At 43.9% G+C, this 25,894-nt stretch overlaps 1 protein-coding gene across 1 annotated transcript in view; it reads right to left on the bottom strand.

Moving 5' to 3' along the window:
• The window catches only part of LOC144770056 (ABC-type organic anion transporter ABCA8-like), a 2,854,033-nt gene that overhangs the window by 790,051 nt on the left and 2,038,088 nt on the right, over window positions 1-25,894 (bottom strand). Inside the window, exon 23 of the mRNA XM_078654287.1 lies at window positions 9,539-9,652. Within this exon, the coding sequence (XP_078510413.1) occupies window positions 9,539-9,652 (114 nt within the window). The remainder of the gene's footprint in view (window positions 1-9,538; window positions 9,653-25,894) is intronic.

The raw sequence follows: 25,894 nt of genomic DNA, 5'->3' as shown, positions 1-25,894 counted from the left end.
TCTAAATTTGCACAGACATACAGTTGTACTGATATAACTATACTGCACACAAATAATGTGTGGAAATCAGGTCTCAGTGTATATTTATTATTTGTGCACCCTCAAGTAAAGTGTCTTGATTTGTTTTGATTTTAATAGAATACTTGCTTCCATCAAACTTCAGAATTGCAAAAACAAGTGGTTCATTTTTGCACCGGACAAAGATCGGGTAACGGCAGAGCTCAGTACCTGAGCAGAAATGTCCTGCAGTTTCTGACATAACCAAGGCTTCACCGGGTTTGGCAAAGACCTCCCGCACATTCGGGATGCTCATGTGATGTTCAAGTAAATATTTCAAGAGGTTGGTTACTTGCAGCACACCCCTTAATGTGTAGAAATGTCCTGCAGTTTCTGACATAACCAAGGCTTCACCGGGTTTGGCAAAGACCTCCCACACATTCGGGATGCTCATGTGATGTTCAGGTAATTATTTCAAGAGGTTGGTTACTTGCAGCACATCACTTATCGTGCAAAAGCATCTGACCCACGTTGCGTTGCTGAACCGCCTGTCGAAATGGAACCTGCATTTCCTCACAGAATCGTGAGTCCGCCTCCTGCATCGCGCTCCATCTTATCATCTATTTTCTTTTGAAGTTGTGCTTGGCTATTCAATAAACCGTTTTCATCTGATATACCCTAATGGGGCTGTAATTCTCCTATTAACAATTCTGGCAATAAGGCAATTTTGGCAATATAGCAGCAAGGCATGAATAAATAAGGTAGACCCTGGATAAGAACTGCTGTCAGCATATGATGTTGGAAAAATGATTTTTACAGACACAATAACCACAAGGTGCTCCAAGTTGTGAAACACTGAAGGAGAGCTGAGGCTAGCACTATCAAGATGTTATGTTTGAAAGGTATTATGAATATTTGATGTCACAATTGATAATATTGCAGAGCACCCCTGGAGCTTTACAGTGTTTTTTTCTGATTTCATATCTAATCTGTCCTGCTAATGCTTTTTAAGCAATGCCTATTGGTCACCAGTGACACTTATAAATATGGGAAAATCAGGTTAAGCTGGTTCATATAGTAACTGATTGAGGGGTCAGCTAATTTTAAACTTCATGTTTCATTATTCAGGCTCACAGAATTTAGCATAATTTACAGTGCAAGGTTTTGCTTCTTCGAAAGTATGACTCACAAGGAAGAAATTCTATGCAGTAGCGACGTTTGATGCTTGTTTATTTTCTTAGACTCTGTCTACCTTCTCCTGTAAGTTTGCGTCTGCGACAGAGGCCTGCAAGTATACGTGAGGATTTTCAAACATCTACCAATGTCTTTAAAGGTACCATTCACCTATCCTTACCTTCGCTGTCCTGTCTAACTCCCTGTCTCTCACCAGGGTCTGTATGCGTTTATAGAATCACAATCCTTCATGTTAAATATCTCTCATTACTAAACAATAACACGTCTTTTCTCCAAGGAGCTCACTGCACAACAATGCCAGACATTAGGGAGCAAGATCACAGGGCTGACTCACGAGGATCAAAAGAGCATAAATATCCCTTGGAGAAAAAAACAAGTCCAAAAAGAACAAAACAGGATCCGCCGTCTCCTAACTACCCTGAAAAAGAGAAACGAGACTTTGCAAATTGAATGGACACTATACCAGTGAAATTCACCGCTCTCAACAATCTTACTCACTCAACTAAAGCAAATACAGAGTACCTTCAATCGAAAATGGGTGCCCTCAGGGAAGATGTGCGGGCTCTAACAGGCTGGAAGAAGCAGAATCTCTTATCAGTAAAGTTGAAGATAAACAGTGCTCTGTTACACAAACATCGGAAATGTTGTTGCGGAAAATCTCCTCTGTAGAAAAGGAAGTATTGGCCTTGGAAGTTCAAAACATGAGGGGCAACAGCTGAATATTCGGTTTACCCGAAAAAACAGAAAACTCTGTTAATCGTTTCTAGAAACATGGTTCCCTCAGGTCCTTGAACTCACATTTGACCGTACTTTTGAGATTTAATGGGCCAACAAGGTCCCATCATTTGTTTCCTCTAACCCACAAAATAAACCAAGGGCCCTCTTTTTCAGACCTTTAAGGTACCAAAATACTGAACTGATCATTGACCATATGAAACAAATCAAATTTCTCAGCTGGAAAGATACATACAATTGGTATGAACAAGACTATGTAAAACTTACAGTGGACAAAGAAAAAAGTTTCTAGTTATTCACCAAGATCTATGTTCCCTCAACATACCTTTCTTTATATTTGGCTAGGCCAAGTTGAGGCTCATCTTTGAAGATAGCCCACATATTTTTGATGTACCAAGAAACCTAGAAATATATGTTCACCAAATGACACCACCCTGGACAGGTTATCACAGTTTACATGTAGACCCACCCGTTCATATACTTTGGTTCATAAACTCATTGAAGAGCCAAGGGGATGGGTGGGAATTGTTAAATGTCATTATTGTTATGATGCAAAAATACAATAAAAACATATTGGAAAAAAAGACTTACTAAAGAAAATGAATTTACCGGCTTATGGCATGTTCATAATCCAACAGGTAGCAATTTTACATTTTACTCTCATACTTACAACTACTTATCCAAAATGAATTGTTTTTTTATCAGCAACTCCCTGGTTAATTCTGTATCTAATCCCACCATTGAGCCTATTATTGTCCTGGACCATGTTTCATCTCTATTACTCAAAATCCTCCTCCCACATCTAGATCATGGAGAATGAATGATGAGATTACTGAAGATCCGGTCTCCAGGCTTACAGTGGCACAATCGTTAACCAATTTTTTTGAAGGATGAAAGTGCTTCTGGTGTGGATGAATGCACCCAGTTGGATGCTTTGAAAGCTTCTGTTAGGGGGATAATGATAGGCTTGATGGCAAATAAAAACAAGCATTTGCAATGCAACAGGTCTAGCATTTACGCAAGTTTGAGCTATTGGTATTGTAAATGACAATGCCTTTTATTTTTGAAACATAAATAAAACGCATTATTTACAATGCCAGTAGCTTAAACTCGTGTGAATGCGAGACCTATTGAATTGCATTGCAGCGCCTCAGTTCACTACATATATCCTGCTAAAACTGGATGTAGTGTCTAAGGGCTGAATAGGTTTCTGCATTCTGCGTCTTTATAGTTTTACTAGCTCAGCAATTCATTATGTAAGGGAATCTTAGGGCCTCCAACTATAATTATTGCTGATTAATTATTATGATGGGAGTATGGAATTTCCTGCCTCCATGGAGTCAAATCTCTGGCCCATCTGCATCATATGAGGTTCAGGCCTCAAAGTCTTAACTGGCCTTATCCACTGCAACATGTTTTTCCTGCTCTTCCAATTTCTGCCCTGCTTGCATGCTGCATGCATTAGTGGTCTACCCAAATGAAATTACGACAGATACAGAAACCATAGTGATGGAAATGATGGTGGATATTTGCGCCCAGAAGCAGCAGTGACATCTAAGATTGATGGTTGGGAGAAGCGGTACAGTAATCATGGTGAGACATGGGAAACATCGTTTACAACGCGGGGATTAAATCGCGGTTTTCACAACGCAAGTCGTTACAACGACTTGCACAGGATGGCGCTTTAGGACAAGGAATAGTATCATTTACTATCCAACACCTTCCCTACTGTACGTAGACTGGAGTTGGAATAGTAAATTATACTACTCCTAAGTCCAGCACCCTCCAACGCAAGTCGTTGTAACAACTTGCATTGTAAAATCCGCAATGTAATGTACTGCGATGTAAATGTATTCGTTGTAACATCATACATCCGTGAGACAGGGTTCAGCGATGAGAGGCCCAGTGTCCACATGGCTTGCAGGGCCTTCTGTTGGTCTTGCTGTGTTGACTGGTGATGGTGTTGAGGCCCCAGAGGTAGCAGGTGTAATTATGGTAACCCCAGAAGTGCCAATGGTGGTAGCTGCATGTTATAATGTGCTTATTGCCTTTTTCATGTCTCCCCTCTTTGGTTCTCTCTCTGCCTGCTCAGCCTGCTATGATGTCATGTGGAATGTTAAGATGGCTTTGTATGTGGCAAGATCAGTTGGTGAGATGGGCTGAGCAGAGTGGACCTTGCTCCTGGTGGGGCTTTACCAGAGACTACCTGATTTACTAAGGATCTTCTTGTAACTGTATACCTGCTGACTTCTACCTAATTAAACCTACTTATACCACCTACAAGAGATGTCAACATTATTACAACATTTTAACACTGGCGACGTTTTAAAAAGAACCCATGGAGCTACCTTGGATGGATTTGACTTTTGAAACTGAAGTAAGTGAAGCTGTTTAAGTAGACGGAGAAGCATTTTTACTAAGGATTTAAAGTTTTGGAATTTAATGACTTCAAATAAGCTGAATGCAGGAAACTAGGCACCCAATAGGCCCCACCAGTGACCATACCAACGGTCGCCCTTTTGATTAGATTGTGCCTGTTTCCATTAGCCTTCTTACAACCTCAGAAGAAGGTTTCAGCATATAGCTGTTTTAGCTTAATGGAAGTTTAAGAGTGCCCTCTTGTTTTAATGTATTGGCTGCTGGTCTGGATTTTACTTTCATCTAACCCTGAAGGAAACCCAGCTGTTTTCTGTTTTTGTCTGCATCGAGTTTAACCAACTGTTGGATTGGAGGCACGTTATACTTGTGTCAGTCTGCTTATCTCATGAAGTAAACCAACAGTTTCAGCGTGTCAGCAGCTGGATGAAAGTATATTTTTGTTCAACTTGGATTTTAAAGTCTATCTATAACCTGGATGTTCTATGAACTGGCAGTGTGTGAATTAGCCAAAAAAAAAAAAAAAAAAAAAATCGAGCCTCGGCAGGGATGTTCTTCAATTCAGCCACTGGGTGGTGCTGTTGTGATATCTACCTTATTTATCAACCTAATTTTCGCTGAACATTAACCATGGCGAAATGCAAGTCTTACCGGCTTCCTTCCTTTGGATGACAGTTGACAGTTTCTCTCGGGAGTCGTCTTTCCCCTGCCGCCTCAGTGTGTGACTGATGATGTCACAGAATCTTCTCCGAGTATTGGTGAATTGCCAAGAACATTCCTACATGCTCTGCCTCGAGCGCTGCTGTAATATCCTCTTGTGCAGTAATTGTGACTGACTGGAAGCGCTTTGTTGTCCTAACATGCCGAGAACCTCCCGGCATGACGTGCGCTGCGTGCTGTCATCTCCTCATCAAAAAAAAAAAAACGAGATGAACTCACCGGACTACGCGATATTTCATCCAGGAAGCAAACAGACTGTTGGTGAATGAAACTAACGACCCAACTCTTATGTTTACCATGGAAAGTTGAAGTTCGTGTTGTTGATACTTTCCAGTGTCACTGCTTTGGATTACATGTTGGGAGATTTCGAGTTGGGGGTGCTATTGGTGGCGCAATTCTCTACTTACGCTGGATTTAACCTACTACATTTGGATTTGGATGGATGAATATGTGAATTAGAATTCCAAGGATTTGGCTTCCTGTTTTGCTGACTGGACTTTCGGGTGAGGTATCGCTCATCTTAGACTACGGTGACCACGTTTTTTGTTTTAGTTTGTTTTGTTAAAATTACCTTGTTTTATAATCGCATATTCACAACTTTGTATTGGAGACATGTTACTGTCATTGATTTGTGTGTGACTTTTAAGTGTATTTTGTCGGAATAATGTTGTTTTGCGGAAGACGTCGCGAATCTTCCTGTATTTACAACATTATTTACTTGAAACAGCTCCCCGGAGTTTGAGACACTTATATTATTGCTGGTCATTTATATTTTTGGCTCTTGTTCTCTAGGGTGGTGTTGATGAGTATGTGAGTTTTTTCCTAGACTTTGTGTGGTGTGTCCCTTTTACAGTTGTGCGTAGATGTTAGGTGTTTAGTGGTTTTCCTGGGTTTTGTCGTGGGTCTTGTTGATCCATGTTTTGTTTTCCTTTGAATGCGGTTGTTCCCTTGGTTCTGTGTTCTAGAGTGTCTTGTCTGCACGTTGTGCTTGGTTTTTTCTGAATTTTTAAGTCTTGGTCGATTTTGTATAGGATTTTTGACTTAAGGTTTACCTTTAGTTTTTCATGTGTGTCGTGGGTTTAAGCTTGCCCACAGTTCTAAGAGAGTGTCCTTGGTTTTAAATTACCCTTGGTTTTTGATTAACATGTACATGCTGTGTGTGTTTTCTTCACACATGGGTTAAGGGTTACCCTAGATTTTTGATTTTTCTGGTTGTGCTATTTGCCTACACAGTCTGTGTGTGACGGGTACACACTTATTACCTTCATTTTGGGATTTAGTGCAGTTAAGGGTTGTATTCCCTATATTGCCCCAGTTTATCCGGATTTAGTATTGTGCTGGTTTTGTTTTATCGCAGTTTTTATGAATGGCACATTAAGTTTTGGGTGGAGTTTTGGATTTATTGGTTTTTAGAATGGTTTATCTTGCATTGTTTTTCGTTTGTTCATGATCATTTTCAGGGAGAAGGAGGTATTGTATTGTGTTAATACTGTGTCTTCTTCTTTCTGTTGGAAATGCGTTTTCCATCTGGGCATTTCTTTTTGTACTTATGATCACTATCCATAGGGAGAGTTGAGTTTGTTACATTAGGTAATGCATTTCTCTTCTTCTCCTTTTGGTTTTTATTAGTTCATTCTCTCTTCTTCCACTTGTTGCGTTTATTAATGCATTCTCTTATTCTCCCTTTCTTTCGAATGAATAGGGGATGTTTTGATTCTATGTTTTAATACATTCTCTGTTTCTTCTTCCTTTATTTGTTCAGTTATTAAGGAGGGGGATGTGTTATAATGTGCTTATTGCCTTTTTCATGTCTCCCCTCTTTGGTTCTCTCTCTGCCTGCTCAGCCTGCTATGATGTCATGTGGAATGTTAAGATGGCTTTGTATGTGGCAAGATCAGTTGGTGAGATGGGCTGAGCAGAGTGGACTTTGCTCCTGGTGGGGCTTTACCAGAGACTACCTGATTTACTAAGGATCTTCTTGTAACTGTATACCTGCTGACTTCTACCTGATTAAACCTACTTATACCACCTACAAGAGATGTCAACATTATTACAACATTTTAACACTGCACTAACAGGAGTGGTGACAGTGGCCGAAGATCGTGATGGCCTGCTTCTAACTCATCCATTTGGTGGTAGTGCAAGGCTAATGCATGGTCCAGTCTGTGTCAGCTGGAACAAGATCAGGGGTATATGCAGTAAGTGACTGCAGACAAGAAACCCGGGGCACACAACAAGAATGAGATGGCCAATGATGAGTATAAGAACTCACATGTCGATCCCTGACGCTACCATGCAACACTGAGCCCAAAATTAATGTGGGTTCCCTTTATACATTTATTACCTTTGAGCAACCTGCCTTTGCAGTTTGAATTGCCATATGGGTTACGGTCATTTTGACCTTATATCACTCTGTGATGATTTACTAGTTGGAATGCATAAGGTGTAACGTCAGATACATGAAGTGTGGGTCACCATTGTCTTCACCATGAGAGAACCTGTACATATTGCGATGACATTGCCAAAGTCCCTAATAAGCAAAACCCAATTGTACTGACACTTTTATCCCATCTAAGTACTTTTGTCCCCAACTAATGCTGTCAGTACACAGGTTCGAGGCATTTGTTGGACTCATGTGAACATGGGCACTCTCAGGTTTCAGTCCAAAGAATATACTATAGCTTCAACCATGTGGACTTTTGCACATTGACAGTTTTGCAATTTCTGTAGAGCACCCGGTTGCAGAGGCACTCCCTTGCAGCTGCGAACGGGAAACTTATGACAGGAACTTTTTAGAGCACAATTACGGTTTGCAAGGTTTCGGGGGTACCCAAATTATTGGGTCTGGAATCATCGATCCTGGATAGTAATTGTAACTCTGTACCATCCTATTGCGCGTTATTGTACCCAACTGGAGAATGCCCATCTCTCTGCGAGTTGTGGACTAACCTTAGCTTGAGTAAGGCCTTTAAGGTTATATCAAGATAGACAGAATCACAATACTCCAAACTTGTTGCAATAACGGCATTTAAAAAATGTGACCCTTAGGGCAGAAGGAGAACAGTTGTATAATCTGCTCCAGTTTAGGTAGCTAAAACAGACAAGAGCTCACAACTGAGTTGGCTTGGTTAGATAAAGTTAACATTGAATAAAATGTAACTCCACGTTTTTTATCGGAGCAAAAACTAAGTAGTTTGCCGCAGGTAAATCAGCGCTGGTAGGCATCAGCAAGATATAACAAATATGGGCATAGTGAAAAGGTGCTAATTCATACAACCTTTCTGCGTGGTAGTCGTTTGCTTGTGTTAGCACATTTAAAGTCAGACCTATTGGCTTTATAAATAATTTTTAACTATTGTTGGTTCACATTGCGTTGACTCATTGATTGCAGATCCTAAAATATTTAAAGCTGCAACGTGCAATGTTTCATGTTCAAATAATGCTTAATCGTTCTGACAAAAATGACTACGAGCTGTACTGGGGAAATAATACAATTTCACATCTGAAAAAAGATTAGACGGAATGGTGTCTCGTGTGCATTCGCCTTCATTCTGACACCTTGTTCTAATCTGTGGCACATACAATATTTTAGTATGCACAATAACTATTTGCTTTCAAAGTGGTTAACTTTAATATTGCAGTGGTGTGCAAGAATCGTCCACACCATTTGCCAATGGGGTGCACATAATCATGAGGTTTGAGAAAATACTTTAATAGTGGACTTGGAATGGTGTTCCTAAAACAAAAACGTTTGTGTAGGATCTACCTCTTAAAAAGAAAATGCTAAGATTTTGTCAGGGATAGTCACCAAAAATTAGCAGGTCGCCCATCGCCCTATGAACAGCCATGTATACACTCCGAATAGGGTGGACCAGATACCCAAAAAATCGTTGGAAGTACCATCAGTGCTATTTAGACTGCACAAATGGATGTCTGTAATTTCATTTTGCAGATTTCCAGCTTCTACCAAAGTCTACCTATTCCCCTAAACCTGAACCAAATTTGACCGATTCCTTGGTGTAGGAAATAATACCTGAGGGTAATATGTAATAAGATTGTTATCATTAACTGTTTAGGCTAAATTGAGTTTTTTTTAAATTAGATTACTCGTTCAATAGTAGAATTGCTTTTTTCTAGATGTAATAGTAATAGAATCTGTGTGTTTTCATAATTATGATTGTAGGAATTACTAAAATCATTTAATGCAATACTTTATTAATCTGCACAAATTAACATGCATACATTGGTTTGTTTAAAACTACAGAAACTAACCGCAAGATTGCAAAAACAATAATCAGATTTAAATAGTACTGACATTTTTGTTTTTCAGAAGGTAGTCTCTTTCACTAAAAAGGCAATCAATAAAATAGATAACTAACATAGTTGATCTACATGATGAATGATATCTGTATAGCCTCACTCACGATCCACCTTCCTAAAATATTATGCTGAGTATTCATATGATAAACATGGATACAAAAATAAATCCAAATACATGAAAGTACAGATGAATTACCTTGTTATCATATACACTACTCATTCCGATGAAAGGCGGGATGGTGGCAGCAAGAATCCCCATGAAAAAAGCAGAAAAGATATACATTGCTGACCAAAAGTAATGCTCAGTGTCCTGGTGAGAAAAATAAGAAAGCCCACATCATGTCGTATGTCATGTCTCGTACATGAAGCAACTGTGGTAGCATAATGCATGTCAATAATAAAAATATAACGGAGAAAATTGTAATTTGCATAATTCAGTATTCTAGAAATTTCAAATAAATAAGTACACTTTTTGAAAAGCAATGTGATGCTGATACACAATCCACTGAAGATAAAAAGAACTTGGATAATTGATTTCAAAAGTATATTTGTATAATATATATGTTACTACTTTACACCAATCACCCAAAATGTATATTCTTCTGACAGACATCAGCTAAGCAAATTTTCTCTAGATGATAAATGGGGCCCGTGTGGGACTCCTGGCTTGCAGTAATCACATGATGATCCACCAAGTTAGTAATAACACTAGAAGGCAACAGCAACATGCCTCTACCACCAGATACAGTGGATGATTCCTTCCTTTTCTAACGGTCAATATATATTATCCTACTTTAAAGCAGAAGAACAGGAGATTGGAGATCTTCACAGAAAGTGAAGTCAGGGGCCTTGTAGAAATTTTAAGGAAGCATCAGATATGTGGTCTGCAATCCCACACAATATCATTCAGGATGTTCAGATTATCATGCTGAAATGTAAGGCGGTGTGGGAAACGTTATTATCATGCTAGTAACAAGCTCAACATTTTCCCAACAAAAATGACAAGATATATGCACAACCTGTTTGGCAGGTATTGATGAATAAAGAACCCCTAATTCCCTATACATTAAGCATAGTAGCTCTTTTCCTTGCAATAATACCCTTCCTGGAGTGACTGTATCGACCAGAAGAGGTTGGAAAAACAGCTTCCAGATATACAGGCTGCCCCTCTGGACTACTTTAAACCAAAAAGGGGTCTTGTCCTTACGGGACCGAGTAGGACATATGTGAATTCAATCAAACAACAAAGACTCGGTCTCGAATTTGTTTTGAGCTACTCTATTTATTTTTGAGCACCCTGAGCATCTAGATAAACGTATTCTTAGATGCTTGCATTTTTATCATCAATCGCTTTTATCATTTAACTCAGATCCGTCTATACAGTTTTGAATGTGCAATTTTGAGACACTACAATACATACAAAAATCATAAACAACTGTGGAGAATCAAATCTAGACAATAAAGCATAAATAAATAAACTTCAATATACTTTTTGCGGTTCAAAATTCAAATTGCAACAGTCAATCAATCAATCATGCCATTTGTATAGCGCACTACTCACCCGGGAGGGTCTCAAGGCGCTTGGGGGGAGGGGTATGCTACTGCTCGAACAGCCAGGTCTTGAGTTGTTTCCTGAAGGCGAGATGGTCCTGGGTCAGCCGAAGGTGGATGGGGAGGGAGTTCCAAGTCTTGGCAGCCAGGTAAGAGAAGGATCTTCCTCCGGCGGTGGCTCTTCGGATGCGTGGTACGGCTGCGAGGGCGAGGCTGGTGGACCGTAGCTGGTGGGTGGGCGTGTAGAAGGTCAGGCGGTCGTTGAGGTACTTGGGGCCCAGGTCGTGGAGAGACTTGTGTGCGTGGGTGAGGAGCCGGAACGTGATCCTCTTGTCGACGGGGAGCCAGTGCAGGTTCCTCAGGTGGCTGGAGATGTGGCTGCGTCGGGGGACGTCCAGGATGAGTCGGGCGGAGGTGTTCTGGATGCGCTGGAGTCTTTTCTGTAGCTTGGCTGTGGTTCCGGCGTAGAGGGCGTTTCCGTAGTCCAGTCGGCTGGTGACGAGTGCCTGGGTGACAGTCTTCCTGGTCTCGGTCGGGATCCAGCGGAAGATCTTGCGAAGCATACGCAGGGTGTTGAAGCACGATGAGGAGACGGGGTTGACTTGTCTGGTCATTGAGAGGGAGGGGTCCAGGATGAAGCCCAGGTTGCGTGCGTGGTCGGTTTGCTTGGGTGCGGTGCCCAGGGCTGGGGGCCACCAGGAGTCGTCCCAGGTGGAGGGCGAAGATCCCAGGATGAGGACTTCCGTCTTGTCCGAGTTCAGTTTCAGGCGGCTGTCCTTCATCCACTCGGCGACGTCTTTCATCCCTTCGTGTAGGCAGGTTCTGGCGGTGTCGTGGTCTCTGGTGAGGGAGAGGATCAGCTGGGTGTCGTCGGCGTAAGAGATGATGTTGAGGTTGTGCTGGCGTGCGATGGCTGCAAGAGGTTTCATGTAGATGTTGAAGAGGGTGGGGCTGAGTGAAGATCCTTGCGGGACGCCGCAGATGACTTCGGTGGCCTCGGAGCGAAACGGGGGGAGGCGGACTCTTTGTGTTCTTCCGGCGAGGAACGAGATGATCCACTCCAGTGCCTTCTCTTGGATACCGATGTTGCTGAGGCGCTGGACTAGGGTGCGGTGGCAGACCGTGTCGAACGCAGCAGAGAGGTCCAGCAGGATGAGGGCCACTGTTTCCCCCTTGTCGAGCAGGGTCCGGATGTCGTCGGTGGCTGCGATGAGGGCGGTCTCGGTGCTGTGGTTGGCTCTGAAGCCGGACTGCGAGGGGTCGAGGGATCCGTTCGTCTCGAGGAAGGCGGTCAGCTGTCTGTTGACGATCTTCTCGATGACTTTTGCAGGAAAAGGGAGGAGCGAGATGGGGCGGATGTTTTTGAGATCGGTGGGGTCCGCTGTAGGTTTCTTCAGGAGGGCGCTGATCTCGGCGTGCTTCCAGCTCTCCGGGAAGGTGGCAGTGTTGAAGGAGGCGTTGATGATGTTCCGGAGTTGGGGTGCGATGGTGGAGTCGGCCTTGTTGAAGACGTGGTGTGGGCACACGACAGTACGACAGTTTTTTTTTACATAACAGTCCTATATCATTCACTCTTTTTGTTTTAGGACTGATCACACAGGGGAAAAAAAGGCATTTCACATAATACAGTTTTTCTTGTGGAACCCTCTGCAGATATGAGATCAATAAGAAACAGCCGACGCGTTTCCAAACCCAAAACAGTTTATCGGGCTTTTCCTCAGGGCTTGACTGGGTACCTCTGTCCTTCAGGGTTACTTAGGGCCAGATGTAGGTGGCCAATTACCGGTCCGTAACGGCCGAAATCGTCCGTTACCGACCGGTAATTGGATTTTGAGATGTAGGGGGAAAAACACAGGCATTTTCGGTAATTTTACCGAATCGGTAAATATACCGGTCGGTAAAATTACCGAAAATGCATTTTCGGTATGTAGGTGCCAAGTTGCACATTGACACAGGGCTTTGAAAATCGGTATTTTACCATGCAATACAATTGCATGGTAAAATACCGATGCAGGTGTACATGCACATCTGTGCATGTACACCTGTGCCATGTGGCACACATACATGCCCTAAGGGCATGTATGTGTGCCACATGGACATACATGCCCTAAGGGCATGTATGTGTGCCACATGGCACACAAGCCTAAAACAGGGGTGCCAGAGGGTGTCAAAGTGACACCCCCTGCACCCTTGCTAAAATCGGTATTTACCGATTCTGTAATTACAGAATCGGTATTGCCCATTGATTCCTAAGGGCTTCACAGCCCATAGGAATCAATAGGAAATACCGATTCGGTATTTCCAGATTCGGTAAATACCGAATCTTAACGATTCGGTATTTCCACATCTGGAAATACCTACATCTCCCCCCTTCATATTTACCACTTCTTAAATACCGAATCGGTAAAATTCGGTATTTAAGAGGTGGTAAATATGAATTACCTACATCTGGCCCTTTGTTTCAGTAAACTTGTAGCGTTTTTCTAATGCACCTTTCGGTTTGTTGGTGTCGCAGTCTCCGGGAGTAAGTTGTTGGTCCCGTCTTTATAGAATTTTGTTCTAATTCACGTTTCTTGATGCCGGTTGGGGCTGGAATGGCATTATTTCGTTTGTAAACTTAGTATTTGCACGCTGTCAGTATTTCTCTTCGCGGCAGCCTCAGTTAGCGAAATCCTACATTTGCCCGAGTCTTCGTTTGGTAGACCTTTGACAGTGTCGTTCAGACGTTTTTCTCCGCTCCGCTCATTTTCGGCAATGTTGTGTTCTTTGCATCTCTGGACTACTTAGCGTTCTTTTGATGTATTGTTTGCCTACCTGGCATATCAAGGGCCCTACGTAATTGTAGATGAAAAGAAGAGAAGAGCAGAAGGTTATTAGCTTGTATCACCTAAATCATGTAGAACACATTTTTTTGTGAGAAGTTAGGTCAATTGAAACACCATGTTCAGGGTTCCAGCTTTGAAGACTCTGACGATGCTGCTGCTCTGGACCTTCCTGAAAAGAAGAGCAATTTCATTGGTGTTTATTGACACTAGTTTCTGCTCAAAGATTGTGTGAGAAATTGGATAGCTGGCTGACTGGGGAGTGAGACCTAGTCAAGTAACAGCCACGATCTGTTGCAGGGTGAACCAAAAAATTTCACCAAATTAATCTGTGCTTATCCAAGAGTAGCTTGGCACAAAAAGCAGTGAGGCTGAACTCAGAGGCAAAGTGTAAAGTATTTATGCAGCACACAAACACAACACAAAATCCCAGACCAATTTGGAAAAATAGAGTAAGTTATAACAAAGTATTTGACATAAACAATGATAGAAATCCAATCAGTAGAACCAGCGTTATGAATTTTTAAGTTTAAGGTTCAAAATAGCGCCTGATAGGAAAAAGCGGCAATCACGGACATATGGTAGCGCTAGACTGGGGCATAGTCAAAATATAAGGTGCATAGTCGTTGGATAGCAATGGAGCTAACGTGCATTGAAAACCTTTACCTTTAGACTTAGTCACCGAAATGGAAGTCGAAAACCTCCAGCAGATCAAAGCAGAAGGCTGTAGCAGAAGACATTTCCAAGAGGTCTAATACCCCTTTGGCGAAAGACCGCTGAAGCAGATTTGCTGCAGCAGAAGATATCTTAGCAGGAGAAGCCATGAACTCAATCCGACAGGCGATGCACCTCAGCGGATAGGAGAGCAGGTTTGTCCCAGTCTCCATCTTGTTCTCAGATCACTTTTTGGCCAAATTCTTTCCTCAGTTTTGGAAAATGGCCATCTGGGCACCTTTAGCACCAAACACAAGGGTCCAGGAGTGGATGGAGACCATTTTGGAGATCGGGATTCACTCAGGCTGGGTCCAGGTGCAGGTACCAGGTGTTGGAAGTCTGTTATGTCCCTGTTGCCCTGAAGAGGAGTCCAGCAAACCAGCCCTTGGAGTCACTTCTGTAAATCCTGGGTGCAGGTAAAGATGCAGGGCTCAAAAGCAGTGCTGGCCTCTGAGGGTTCAGGAACCGGAAGCTTGTTTCCGGTCCAGGGAAGGCATGGCTTGGCAGTTCGGGCTGGATTTTTCCCATGAGGCACAGGGTCAGACTGATTTGCATATGGCCATGTCTGAACTGGGGTGGCAGAGTGGGCTAAAGAACGGTGATGGATTAAACCCAGATCCGTTGACTGGGTGTGAGTGATTGATTGGTTCAGATGCTCCTTCCATCACCACCACCTTTTGTACCACTTTGTTCACCATAAGTTGGCAGGGTATGCTCAGACGTGAGTCCCTTGCTCACTTTGCCACTGGATTCAAGCAAGCCGGGCTGAAGACAGCTGAAATGCCAGAAACCGGTCCTCGGAAGCTTGTTTCCGGTCCAGGGAAGGCATGGCTTGGCAGTTCGGGCTGATTGTTCCCATGAGGCACAGGATCAGACTGATTTGCATATGGCCATGCCTGAACTGGGGTGGCAGAGTGGACTAAAGAACTGTGATGTATTAAACCCAGATCTGTTGACTGGGTGTGAGTGTTTGATTGGTTCAGATGCTCCGTCCATCACCACCCGGTTTTGTACCACTTTGTTCACCATAAGTTGGCAGGGTATGCTCAGACGTGAGTCCCTTGCTCACTTTGCCACTGGATTCAAGCAAGCCGGGCTGAAGACGGCTGAAATGCCAGAAACCGGTGCTCGGAAGCTTGTTTCCTGTCCAGGGAAGGCATGGCTTGGCAGTTCGGGCTGGATTGTTCCCATGAGGCACAGGGTCAGACCTATTTGCATATGGCCATGTCTGAACTGGGGTGGCAGAGTGGGCTAAAGAACGGTGATGGATTAAACCCAGATGTGTTGACTGGGTGTGAGTGTTTGATTGGTTCAGATGCTCCGTCCATCACCACCCCCTTTTGTACCACTCTGAGGGTTCAAGGCAGACTACAGGAAGCAAAGCGGTCCTTCTGTGTAAAGCTGCAGTCTGGCAGAGTGCCTAGCAGGTCAAAGCAGCAGACAGTCCTCTGAGATCCCTTCCACAGATCCCATAGTCAACTGAAGAATGGGTCTGAAAGCCCTATTTTTGAACCCTGGTGCCCTCCTCCTAGAAGGTGGGAGGAGCTTCCAGAGGCGTTCTTTGAAGTTCTGGGAATATCCTGCCTCCCCTGCACTGACTCCTAGCTGGCTGCACTGACACTACAGGGTCGTCATGCGTATTGTGAGGAGACAGGGCACAACCTATTTAGTTGCAAGTGAGCCTGTTCTCAGCTCTGCCCCCTTTCCATCCTGCCAGTGGAAAGGCCATTCAGGCTCTGCTAATCCCACTATTGTGTGACTGTTTGGAGGAGATTCACAATGTCAGTTACACGCAGGCACAGAGGGCTAAGAACAGGAAATTGCAAATTTTCTAAAAGTGGCATATACTCACTTGAAATTATAAATTTGCCTTTATCATTTAGCAGAGTTTATCATTACAAGATCACAGGTACCAAACATGCAATATTTACCTCCTCTCATCTAGGAATTACAGTTTATTAAATGCAATAAGCAATCCCAAAGTTATCCTATGGGAGGGTTAGGCCTCATAGTAGTGAAAACCTAATTTGGGAGTTTTTCACTACTAGGTCATGTAAAACTTAAAAGAACATGTCCTACCTTCTAATTACATAGTACCCTGTCCTATGGGCTACCTAGCACCAACCTTAGTGGTGACTTATATATAATCAAAGGGGAGTTTAAGGCGTGGCAAGGGATTTTAAATGGCAAGTCGACATGGCAGTGTGCCACTGCAATCAGGCCTCAATGGCAGGCCTGGGATAAGTTATGGAGGGCTACTTAAGTGGGTAGCACAATATGCGCTGCAGGCCCACTGGTAGAATTTATTTAACAGGCCCTGGGTATATGGTATATCAATGGGAAGCACCCCTTACATCGGATACATCGCATCGCGCTGACTTTGCAACGCGGCCATTACATCGTGCCCGTCATCACGTCGCATGCCATCAGGGCGCATGCAAGTACATCGCATTAGCTAATACATCGTTAACGATGACATCGAATTTGGTTCAAATGGGAAGCACATTAAAACGGGAAGCAGCGCATATGAAGCGCATATGAAGAATGTTTCTTTAAGTCAGCGTCGAATTTGGTTCAAATGATGTTAGTAATGTTTATTTAAGCAACAACAGGTGGACTAACGGAAACATAGACAGACTTTGGTGGCAGCATATGAAGAATGTTTATTTAATGTTTATTGACGTAATATTCATTAAAACGGGAAGCAGCACATATGAAGCGCACAATGACACTGCAACAACAGGTGGACTAACGGAAACATAGATAGACTTTGCTGCTGACAGACACGGTTCGCGCCGGCAATGATTTTTGTAATGTTTATTTACGTATTTTATTTTAGTTATGACACTGCAACATGACACTGCAACATGGCACTGCAACAGCAATGATTTTTGTAATGTTTATTTACGTATGATTTTTGTAATGTTTATTTACGTATTTTATTTTAGTTATGACACTGCAACATGACACTGCAACAACAGGTGGACTAACGGAAACATAGACAGACTTTGGTGCTGACAGCAGCGCATATGAAGCGCATATGAAGAATGTTTCTTTAACGATGACATCGAATTTGGTTCACATTAAAACGGGAAGCAGCGCATATGAAGAACATATAAAGAATGTTTCTTTAATGCTTATTTACGTAATATTTTAGTAATGTTTATTTAAGTATTTGCAATATGCGCACAATGACACTGAAACAACAGGTGGGCTAACGGAAACATAGACAGACTTTGGTGCTGACAGACACGGTTCGCGCCCCGCATACGAAGAATGTGTTTTTAGCATATAAATTCATATTTAAGTAATGTCGGCTATCATACACTCATACCAAGATAATATACTTATTTTTTTAAAAACCTTTGATGGAAAGTGTATTTAGCACGCACATTTAAGGTCATTCTTTAGAGCGGCGGATTGGGTCAATATACTAACGTCCAAATAATACACCATATTTAATAAACATCTGATGGGTGGATGCATGGATGGATGGATGGATGGATGGATGGGTGGATGGATGCATGGCTGGATGGATGGATGGATGGATGGATGGATGGATGGATGGATGGGTGGATGGATGGGTGGGTGGGTGGGTGGGATGGGTGGATGGATGGGTGGGTGGGTGGGTGGGTAAAAAGAATTACGCCAGATGGGTGGATGGATGGATGGGTGGATGGATGCATGGCTGGATGGATGGATGGGTGGGTGGGTGCTGGGGGATGGGTGGATGGATGGCATACTGCAAGCATACCCCAAAAAAATTACGCCAGATGGGTGGATGGATGGATGGATGGATGGCTGGATTGGATGCATGGCTGGATGGATGGATGGATGGATGGATGGATGGCTGGATGGCTGGATGGATGGGTGGGTGGGTGGGTGGGTGGGTTTGGGTGCTGGGGGATGGGTGGATGGATGGCATACTGCAAGCTTACACCAAAAAAAATTACGCCAGATGGATGGATGGATGGATGGATGGAGCGAGCAGGCCATTAAAACGATCCTGCGATGTAAAAGTAAAAATAACACAGAGGTCACGGAAAATGTCACTACTTGCAGGGACACGGATGCACAAAAGTTATTCAAATAAACACCATGTTCCGGAGTAAAAAAAGCACGGAGGTCACGGAAAATGTCACTACTTGAAAAAACATGGATGCACAAAAAAACAGGTGTCATTCTCATGGCCTTTATAACTAAAAACAATTAAGAAAGAGGTGCCAGGTGCTCTTAAGATGCCATGGATGAATGGATGGATGATGGCATGGATGGATGATGGCGTGCTGTAAGGTGGATGGATGCATGACTGGGTGGGGGGATGAATGGATGGATGAATGGATGATTGACATGGATGGATGATGGCGTGCCGTATGGTGGATGGATGCATGGCTGGGTGGGGGGGATGAATGGATGGATGGATGATGGTGTGGGTGGGTGGGGGGGATGAATGGATGGATGGATGATGGCACCGTATGGTGGATGGATGCATGGCTGGGTGGGGGGATGAATGGATGGGTGGATGAATGGATGGCGGATGGATGAATGGATAGCTTCTTCAAAGAACATACCTGGTAATGGCAAATTGGCAATATTAATGGTGGATGGATGGCTGTATGGGTGGATGCATGGGTGGGTGGATGAATGGATGGCGGATGAGTGAATGGATGGGTGGATGAATGGATGCATGGATGGGTGGATGTGTGGATAGTGTCATTGACTCTGCAGCGCCTGACACCATCCCTTTAAAGCCCCTACAAACGTTATCCCTGCCAGAACTCTTAAATCCCTTTTTTTTGTAAGAGGCATAATAATTATGCCATTAAAAACATGCTTCGTGAAGTACCGCATGGTGACGTACCAACTGCCTGCATGGTACTAACCTGCGTGATAAATGCATGTGTCATAAAGTCCTGTGGAGTAAAGACCATGGGATAAAGGCTGTACACCAGTCAGTAGTTGTCTAGAAAATCTTGTATGAATCGAACCTACTGGACGTATGTTGAACAATCGCATTCTCGTTTCGATATTCGAGATATTCCAAATCCCTTTTAAGTGCCCACATATCTTGCTTCTCACCATGCACCCTTTTAAAATAGTTCTTTTATTCATGTTCCACAATAGGTACATGTATTTTGAAAAGCTTCCCGTGATACTCTTTGTAAACATTGTATGATTAGCAACATAAGAATACGATTATTGAACATGCACAGTTTAACATGTTTTAAGCCACTGGGATTTTGCATCTTGGAAGTATTTTACTTAGCACTGACTTCCTGTTGGTATAGCCAAATGCTACCAGCAGAATGAAACAGAGCGGGCCTGGGCATGATTAAGGAAACAAATGTGCTTTGAGTAGTTTGTGTCATGTCAGAAAGCTACAGCGACGTCAATGATTCTGCAGGGCCTCTGAAAGGGAACATGGCGGCCTCCCAGGTAAAACATTAGGGGCCCATCTGGGACTTCAATGTTACAATAAACTTCACCCGAATTTGAGGAAATGAGACAAATGCATGCACCTCTCTGAAATATGCACTTCCTTGAAAGGATTCTGGGGATCACTTGCTAAATGTATAATTTTATTATGGGTTATTGATGCAAGTATCTGTGTATACACGGTTTATGAGTGATGTTGCACGTTTATTTATTTTTATTATTGAGATCCCAGAGCAAAACACCCCCACACAATTTGAAAACTGTGAGTAGTGTTACCTCTTACTGCTTCCGAGCTGTGCTGTCTGCAGCTCAGTGACGAATTCAGAGATAAATGGATACCCTTGAGATTGTGCGAACTCACAAAAACAGGCACCTAGAGCTGTGCTGTTTGCGAGAACACACGCATATGGCACGCACTTTTCAATTAGTAAACAAAGGACTGACAAAGAGGCAATGGAGTGAAGTTGCTTCTTGGAGCGAAACGGTGGAAAACAGCAGTGTGCTGGACTCCTAACTGTGATCTCCATCTGTCTCTGGGCATGGGGCTTTAAAGCTCCGGGTGTCGTCCGCTCTTGCACCAGACGTCAAACATGAAAGCTAAGTACTGACACGTCTTTCCGATTCAGACAGTTCGTGTCTGTCTGCATGGGTCGTGTCAAACGTTATTCGAGGTGTAACTTATGCACAGATGACCAGTATCAAAGTAAGAGCGAGGATAACACTCATTTTTCAAATTAAACTGCATTCATCCATAATTGGTATTTCTTTCATGAAACATCACAAAATAATAATTCAACACAATATACACAATATTTAACCCCCAGCCCCGAGCAACCCATTGCTGTGTGAAACATCGCGTTGTCATGTCGCGCGATGTAATGTCGGCGATGTGACACGCGATCCTAGGCTGTGGCCGCATTTGCGTCGCAACGACGTGCGATGCCAAAATCGCCGGTGTAATTGAATTTACGATGTATTGGCCGTGATGCGAACGCCCGCGAGGACGTTGCGGCCGATGAATCGTCATACAACCATATCAATCTACAAGGGACTTACAAGTAAATTGAATATGCCAATCAGGTATAGGCTGATCAAACTATGTTTAGGCGAGTGAGTAAAAGCACTTTAGCACTAGTTAGCAGTAATAAAGTGCAGAGTCCTAATGCCAACTATCACAAACCCAGCAAAAGTAGGAGGAATACAAAACATTTGGGAGTCACCCTGTAGAGAGGGCCATTTCCAACACGACCAACCTCCAGCCTCATGCCAGGGTAGACAAATCAATACCTTGATGGGCTTCCCTGCTTAGGCGATAGAACATGGACAATGGCCCTCTACTGCAGGGGCACTAGTCAGTTCTATGCCTCTCTGAATTTAGTTGGACCCCTCAGTCTGCACTCTCCTGAGCAACTGAATAGACTTGCGCAGCAACTAACCTTAATTTGCTCACAGATGCATCATAGTAGGCAGACAGTACCACCATGGCTCTTTCCACCCCTTGGATTAGGCTTCTGTCCCCAACCCAAGGAAAGCTCTGCCCATAAGTACATCAACCAACAGAGGTCAGTGACAGCTTTCAATATCGAGAACAAGGCCCCAGTTTTCCCTGGGCTCTCTGACCTCTGAGGTTTCTCAGAGTGGGAGGCTGTAGACCCAGGTGTTAGGCTCCCTTTCTCCACTCTCCCTCGCCCCAGTTTAGGGGCAGTAACCTGAGACGGGTCACTCAGCCAATGTTCTGTACCTTGAGGCTGAACAGGGGTCAGGGGTAAGTCCTTCCTCCTGCTGCCTCTCCATCTGGGATTCAGCACACCCGCTGTAGAGTGGTATCCTCAGAAAACAGAACAGGAGGGGTGCCTTTGGCAGCCGCCCTACCCATTTTTCTTGACATCGGGCCCAACTGATTCCCGAGAATGCAGTCTATGTGTATCCGGTGACTAACAATTTTATTTATTTTAAAGTTTTATGGAGCGCAAACCAGATCCGTGAGGGTAACAGAGCGCTTTACAGGATTGAAGGGTGGTATACAAAAGAATTAGGAGGGGAGGGTACCAATTGGGAAAATAGGTAGATACATTATACATGGAAAAACAGGCAGTCTAAAGTCCCGGATACATTCGGGATAAAAAAAAAAGCACAGGTAGCTACATTATAAAAGAAGGCGCACAGTCTCAACTCTTGGGTGGGATACCCAGGAGTGCAGGGTATGTATCATCCATAAAAGCCATGGTTAATGCCGAAGTGGTGGGTGGAACAGGTCACTGAGGTGATTGTTATGTGATCGTTATGTGAGGAATTTGCCCATTATGAAAGTTTTGGTCCCTTTTTTAAAACGTGCCAAAGATGGAAGTCTTCTGATGGCGGGCGGGAGAGAGTTCCAAATTCTTGGAGCGTCCCCCGAGAAGCCCAGATTGTAGGTTTTTTTTTCGGATGCATGCTGGTTGGAGCAATAGGTCTCTGGCAGATTGGGACTTTCTGGCTCCTCCAGATTCACAAGTTTCTGGGTGAGAAATGCAGGGGAACTTGAGTAAAGAGCCTTGTGAGTAATGCAGGCCAGTTTAAGTTGGATTCTGGCCTTAAGGGGAAGCCAGTTCAGAGCTTTAAGGTTGGGAGATATGTGGTCGAATTTCTTTGAGCCAGTTAGGAGTCTGGCGGAGGCGTTGAGGCAGGCTTTCAATGGGGCCAGGGAGTTCTTGGATAGCCCTGCGAGAGTAGAGCATCCATATTCTAGCCTGAAAAGGACTTGTGCCTGGATTGCCGTTTTTAAGTCAGAAGCATTGAGAAAGGGTTTCAGGTTTCTTAGGTAACTCAGGTGAAATCTGGCAGTTTTGGCCATCGAGTTGATATGGCCCTACATGTTCAAGCTGCCATCAAGGGTTATTCCAAGGGATTTCGCAGACTCCACAATGGTAGGAGGGCAGTTTAGCAATGTGATAGCCTTGATCCATTCCTGGATGTCTGGATTTGTTTTGGGTGGGGAGATTAGAAGAAACTCAGTTTTAGTTGAGTAAAGTTTAAGTTGGTTAGCAGTGAGCCAGTGAACAGTCAGCTTCAAGGCCTCATTCAGGGAGAGAATGTCCTAAGGGGAAGATATTTTAATGCAGATCTGTGTGTCGTCTGCGTACATGAGGTAGGAGATATTGGCGGTGCATAGCACCAATGTGAGCGGTTCAAGGTAAAGATTGCAGAGGGTAGGGGAAAGGGTTGATCCTTGGGGCACTCCAACCGTGATCGGAGAGGGAACGGATAGGTTACCATTGATGAGGACTCTCTGTGAGCGATTTTGGAGGAAGGACCTAAACCATTCAAGGATGGTGCCATCCAAACCCATCCTGAGTTTGAGTTGTTCCAGGAGTATTTCATGGTTAACTGTATAGAATGCCGAGGATAGATATAGGAGTATTAGGAGATAGGTTTTGCCTTGGTCGAGGGCTTGGAGGGCATCATCCACGATGTGGAGTAGGGTGGTTACAGCGCTGTGTCCAGGTCTGAACCCGGAATGGAAGTCATCTAGAAGGTGGAAGTTGTTGATGTGTAGGCCCACCTGCTGTTGTACACATTTATCCAGAACTTTCGCTAGGAGTGGGATGTTTGATATGGGTCTATAGTTGTTGGCAGAAGCAGGATCCAGCGTAGGTTTTTTTAAGATGGGGCGACTTGGCCGGCTTTAAGAGAATCAGGTATTGAACCATGTAGGAAGGAAGCATTGATTATTGCAGTCCAGGAAGGGATGATACTCTACTCGAGGGAAAAGCCTACCCTAATAAATTGGACAGTGGCCCAAGACGGGTCCCAACAGTAACCCACATCATCTGGAGTGGCGACCAGGCTCTGTTGGATGAGTTTGTGAGATGGATTAATGCTGCAGACTCGAATCTACGTTTCACAGCGAATGCCAGCTGTACTCAAATTGAGTTTCTGGATGTTTGGGTGAGACAAGGGAGGGATCTCTCTTTGTCTCCCTTTACGCCAAACCCACTGCTAAAAATACCTTGTTGGAGTATGGAAGTTTCCACCCGGGCAGTCAACGCGACTCCATACCATTTAGTCAATTTCTTAGACTGAGAAGAAATTGTTCCCTTTTGAACGACTTTCTAACCCAAGCTGACATACTAAAAGAAAAACTGTTACAGAGAGGATATCCTCGACGACTGATTAGAGACTCTTTCAAAAGAGCTAGATACTTCAACAGGGAAAGCATGTTCACGGAACGCAATCGCGCCGAAAAGGATTGTATAGTATGTCTTTTGAAACATTCTGGAATAAACAATAAGATCAGACAAGTCATTAACTCGCAGTGGCATATCCTCAACGCCAACGACTCAGAAGAACAGATCCCTAGGCCCATTTTTGCGTTTCGACGCAATAAAAATCTGCGTAACTATCTGGTTAAGGGGTTGTCAGGAATACTAAAGAACTAAAACAAGTTGGGATAATGGGTCTTCCGCCGGTGATGGGGAATCACCGATGCGGAAATTGCCATGCATGTCCGCAAGCTCTGACTGGCAGTACGCTGTCGATAGGCAATCGGGCCATCCAACTTAATGGCATGAGCAATTGTCGCAGTTCGAACATAATCTATGTCATCATCTGTCCTTGTGGACTCCCCTATGTGGGTGAGACAGGACGTGAGTGCAGAACCAGGATTGGAGAGCACAAATCATGTATTCAGAACTGCAAAAGTGGGGCCCCACTTGTATCTCATTGGGTCAATGCGAATCACCGCAAGGACGACCTGAGATGGTCGATACTTGAAAAAATTCGCACTGTCCTGGGAAAGGATGTGACTTCCATTAGAAAGAAAAGGGAAGTGTTCTGGATTTTTCTTTTGGACTCCGTGAAAACGGGCTTGAATGATTGCTGCCCTTGGGAGAATGCGTTATTATAGGCGTGTTCGTCTTCTGGTGGTACATCCCCGTCTAAATTCGCTGATTTTCGGAAGGGAGAATGCATTATTATCGGCGCGTCCGTCTTCTGGAGGTTCATCCCCGTCTAAATTCGCTGATTATCTGAAGGTTTCAGTGTGGTGAAACATAAACATCTCCCTGATGTATTGTGCCACTTTATCGGCACTGTGTATATTTCCGCAGGCATTCGTTGCACATTCTTCGTGCTTTCTACCTCTTTCATCAAGGTCAAGCGAGGAAATTCCTATTTCTATCTAGACGGAAGTATTTTTCCTATTTGGCCTATACAGTCACGTTGAACCAGAATGGTCCGCGTCCCGGGACCCAGACCAGGTCTTGCTTCTACCTTGAGCCTAGTTAGCAAACCATACAGGTGTTTGAGATGAGGGGGGAAAGGGGGCGTGGCTATTACAGCCCTATTTAGCAGCGGAAACCCGCGGCTTTCCGTCGCTTGACTGTTGCAAGCACCGGTTACTGCCGAGAGGAACCCCGTATACGCTGATCGATCGTCTGTTACGAGGTAAGAGGGCTCCCCTGTAGGGATATGACTCAGAGTTTGAGGAATCCCCTAGCTGTTAAAATCGTCCTGACCTTATGCGTAGTGGCCCGGATTTGCTAAGGCGTAGCATATCCCGTTTATTAAGACTTATAGGTGATTACACCCTGCCGGGCTTACTTGTAACGCTTCGTGCTCTTTTCATTGTGTTATAGAGCACATGTGGGATAGCTCGCGGAACCGCCGACTTGGACGGTCGTGAAGGGAGCAGAGTCAGAGGTGCCTACAATGTGTTGGTACGTTTTGCTATCTGTTTTATTTTCCGAACTAAGACCGCCCCGGATAATTGCTCGCTCCACGCTTAGACCGAGAAGGCGGGGACAACTCATCGTGTGCAATAAAAATATTAACTGGGAGAGGAGACGAGGGGAATCACGAGGCGCTGTATTGAAGCCCTGTGTGTTACTCGGAAACTTGTTCGATTGAAGCGCATTTGGCTTGAGATCGATTGATGTCTTTTCAACCTTTTAGGTGAAACTAGGGACGGGTCTTCTCGCTGAGTCTAAAGTACAGATCGAAAACTTGATATTTTAAACGTGGCTACATTGACTTTTTCAGAGCGGGTAAGT

The sequence above is a fragment of the Lissotriton helveticus genome, chromosome 7, assembly GCF_964261635.1.
Source record: "Lissotriton helveticus chromosome 7, aLisHel1.1, whole genome shotgun sequence".
NCBI classification, from domain to species: Eukaryota; Metazoa; Chordata; class Amphibia; order Caudata; family Salamandridae; genus Lissotriton; species Lissotriton helveticus.
The sequence above is the reverse complement of the archived record's forward strand: the minus strand, read 5'-3'. Positions and strand labels throughout refer to the sequence as shown.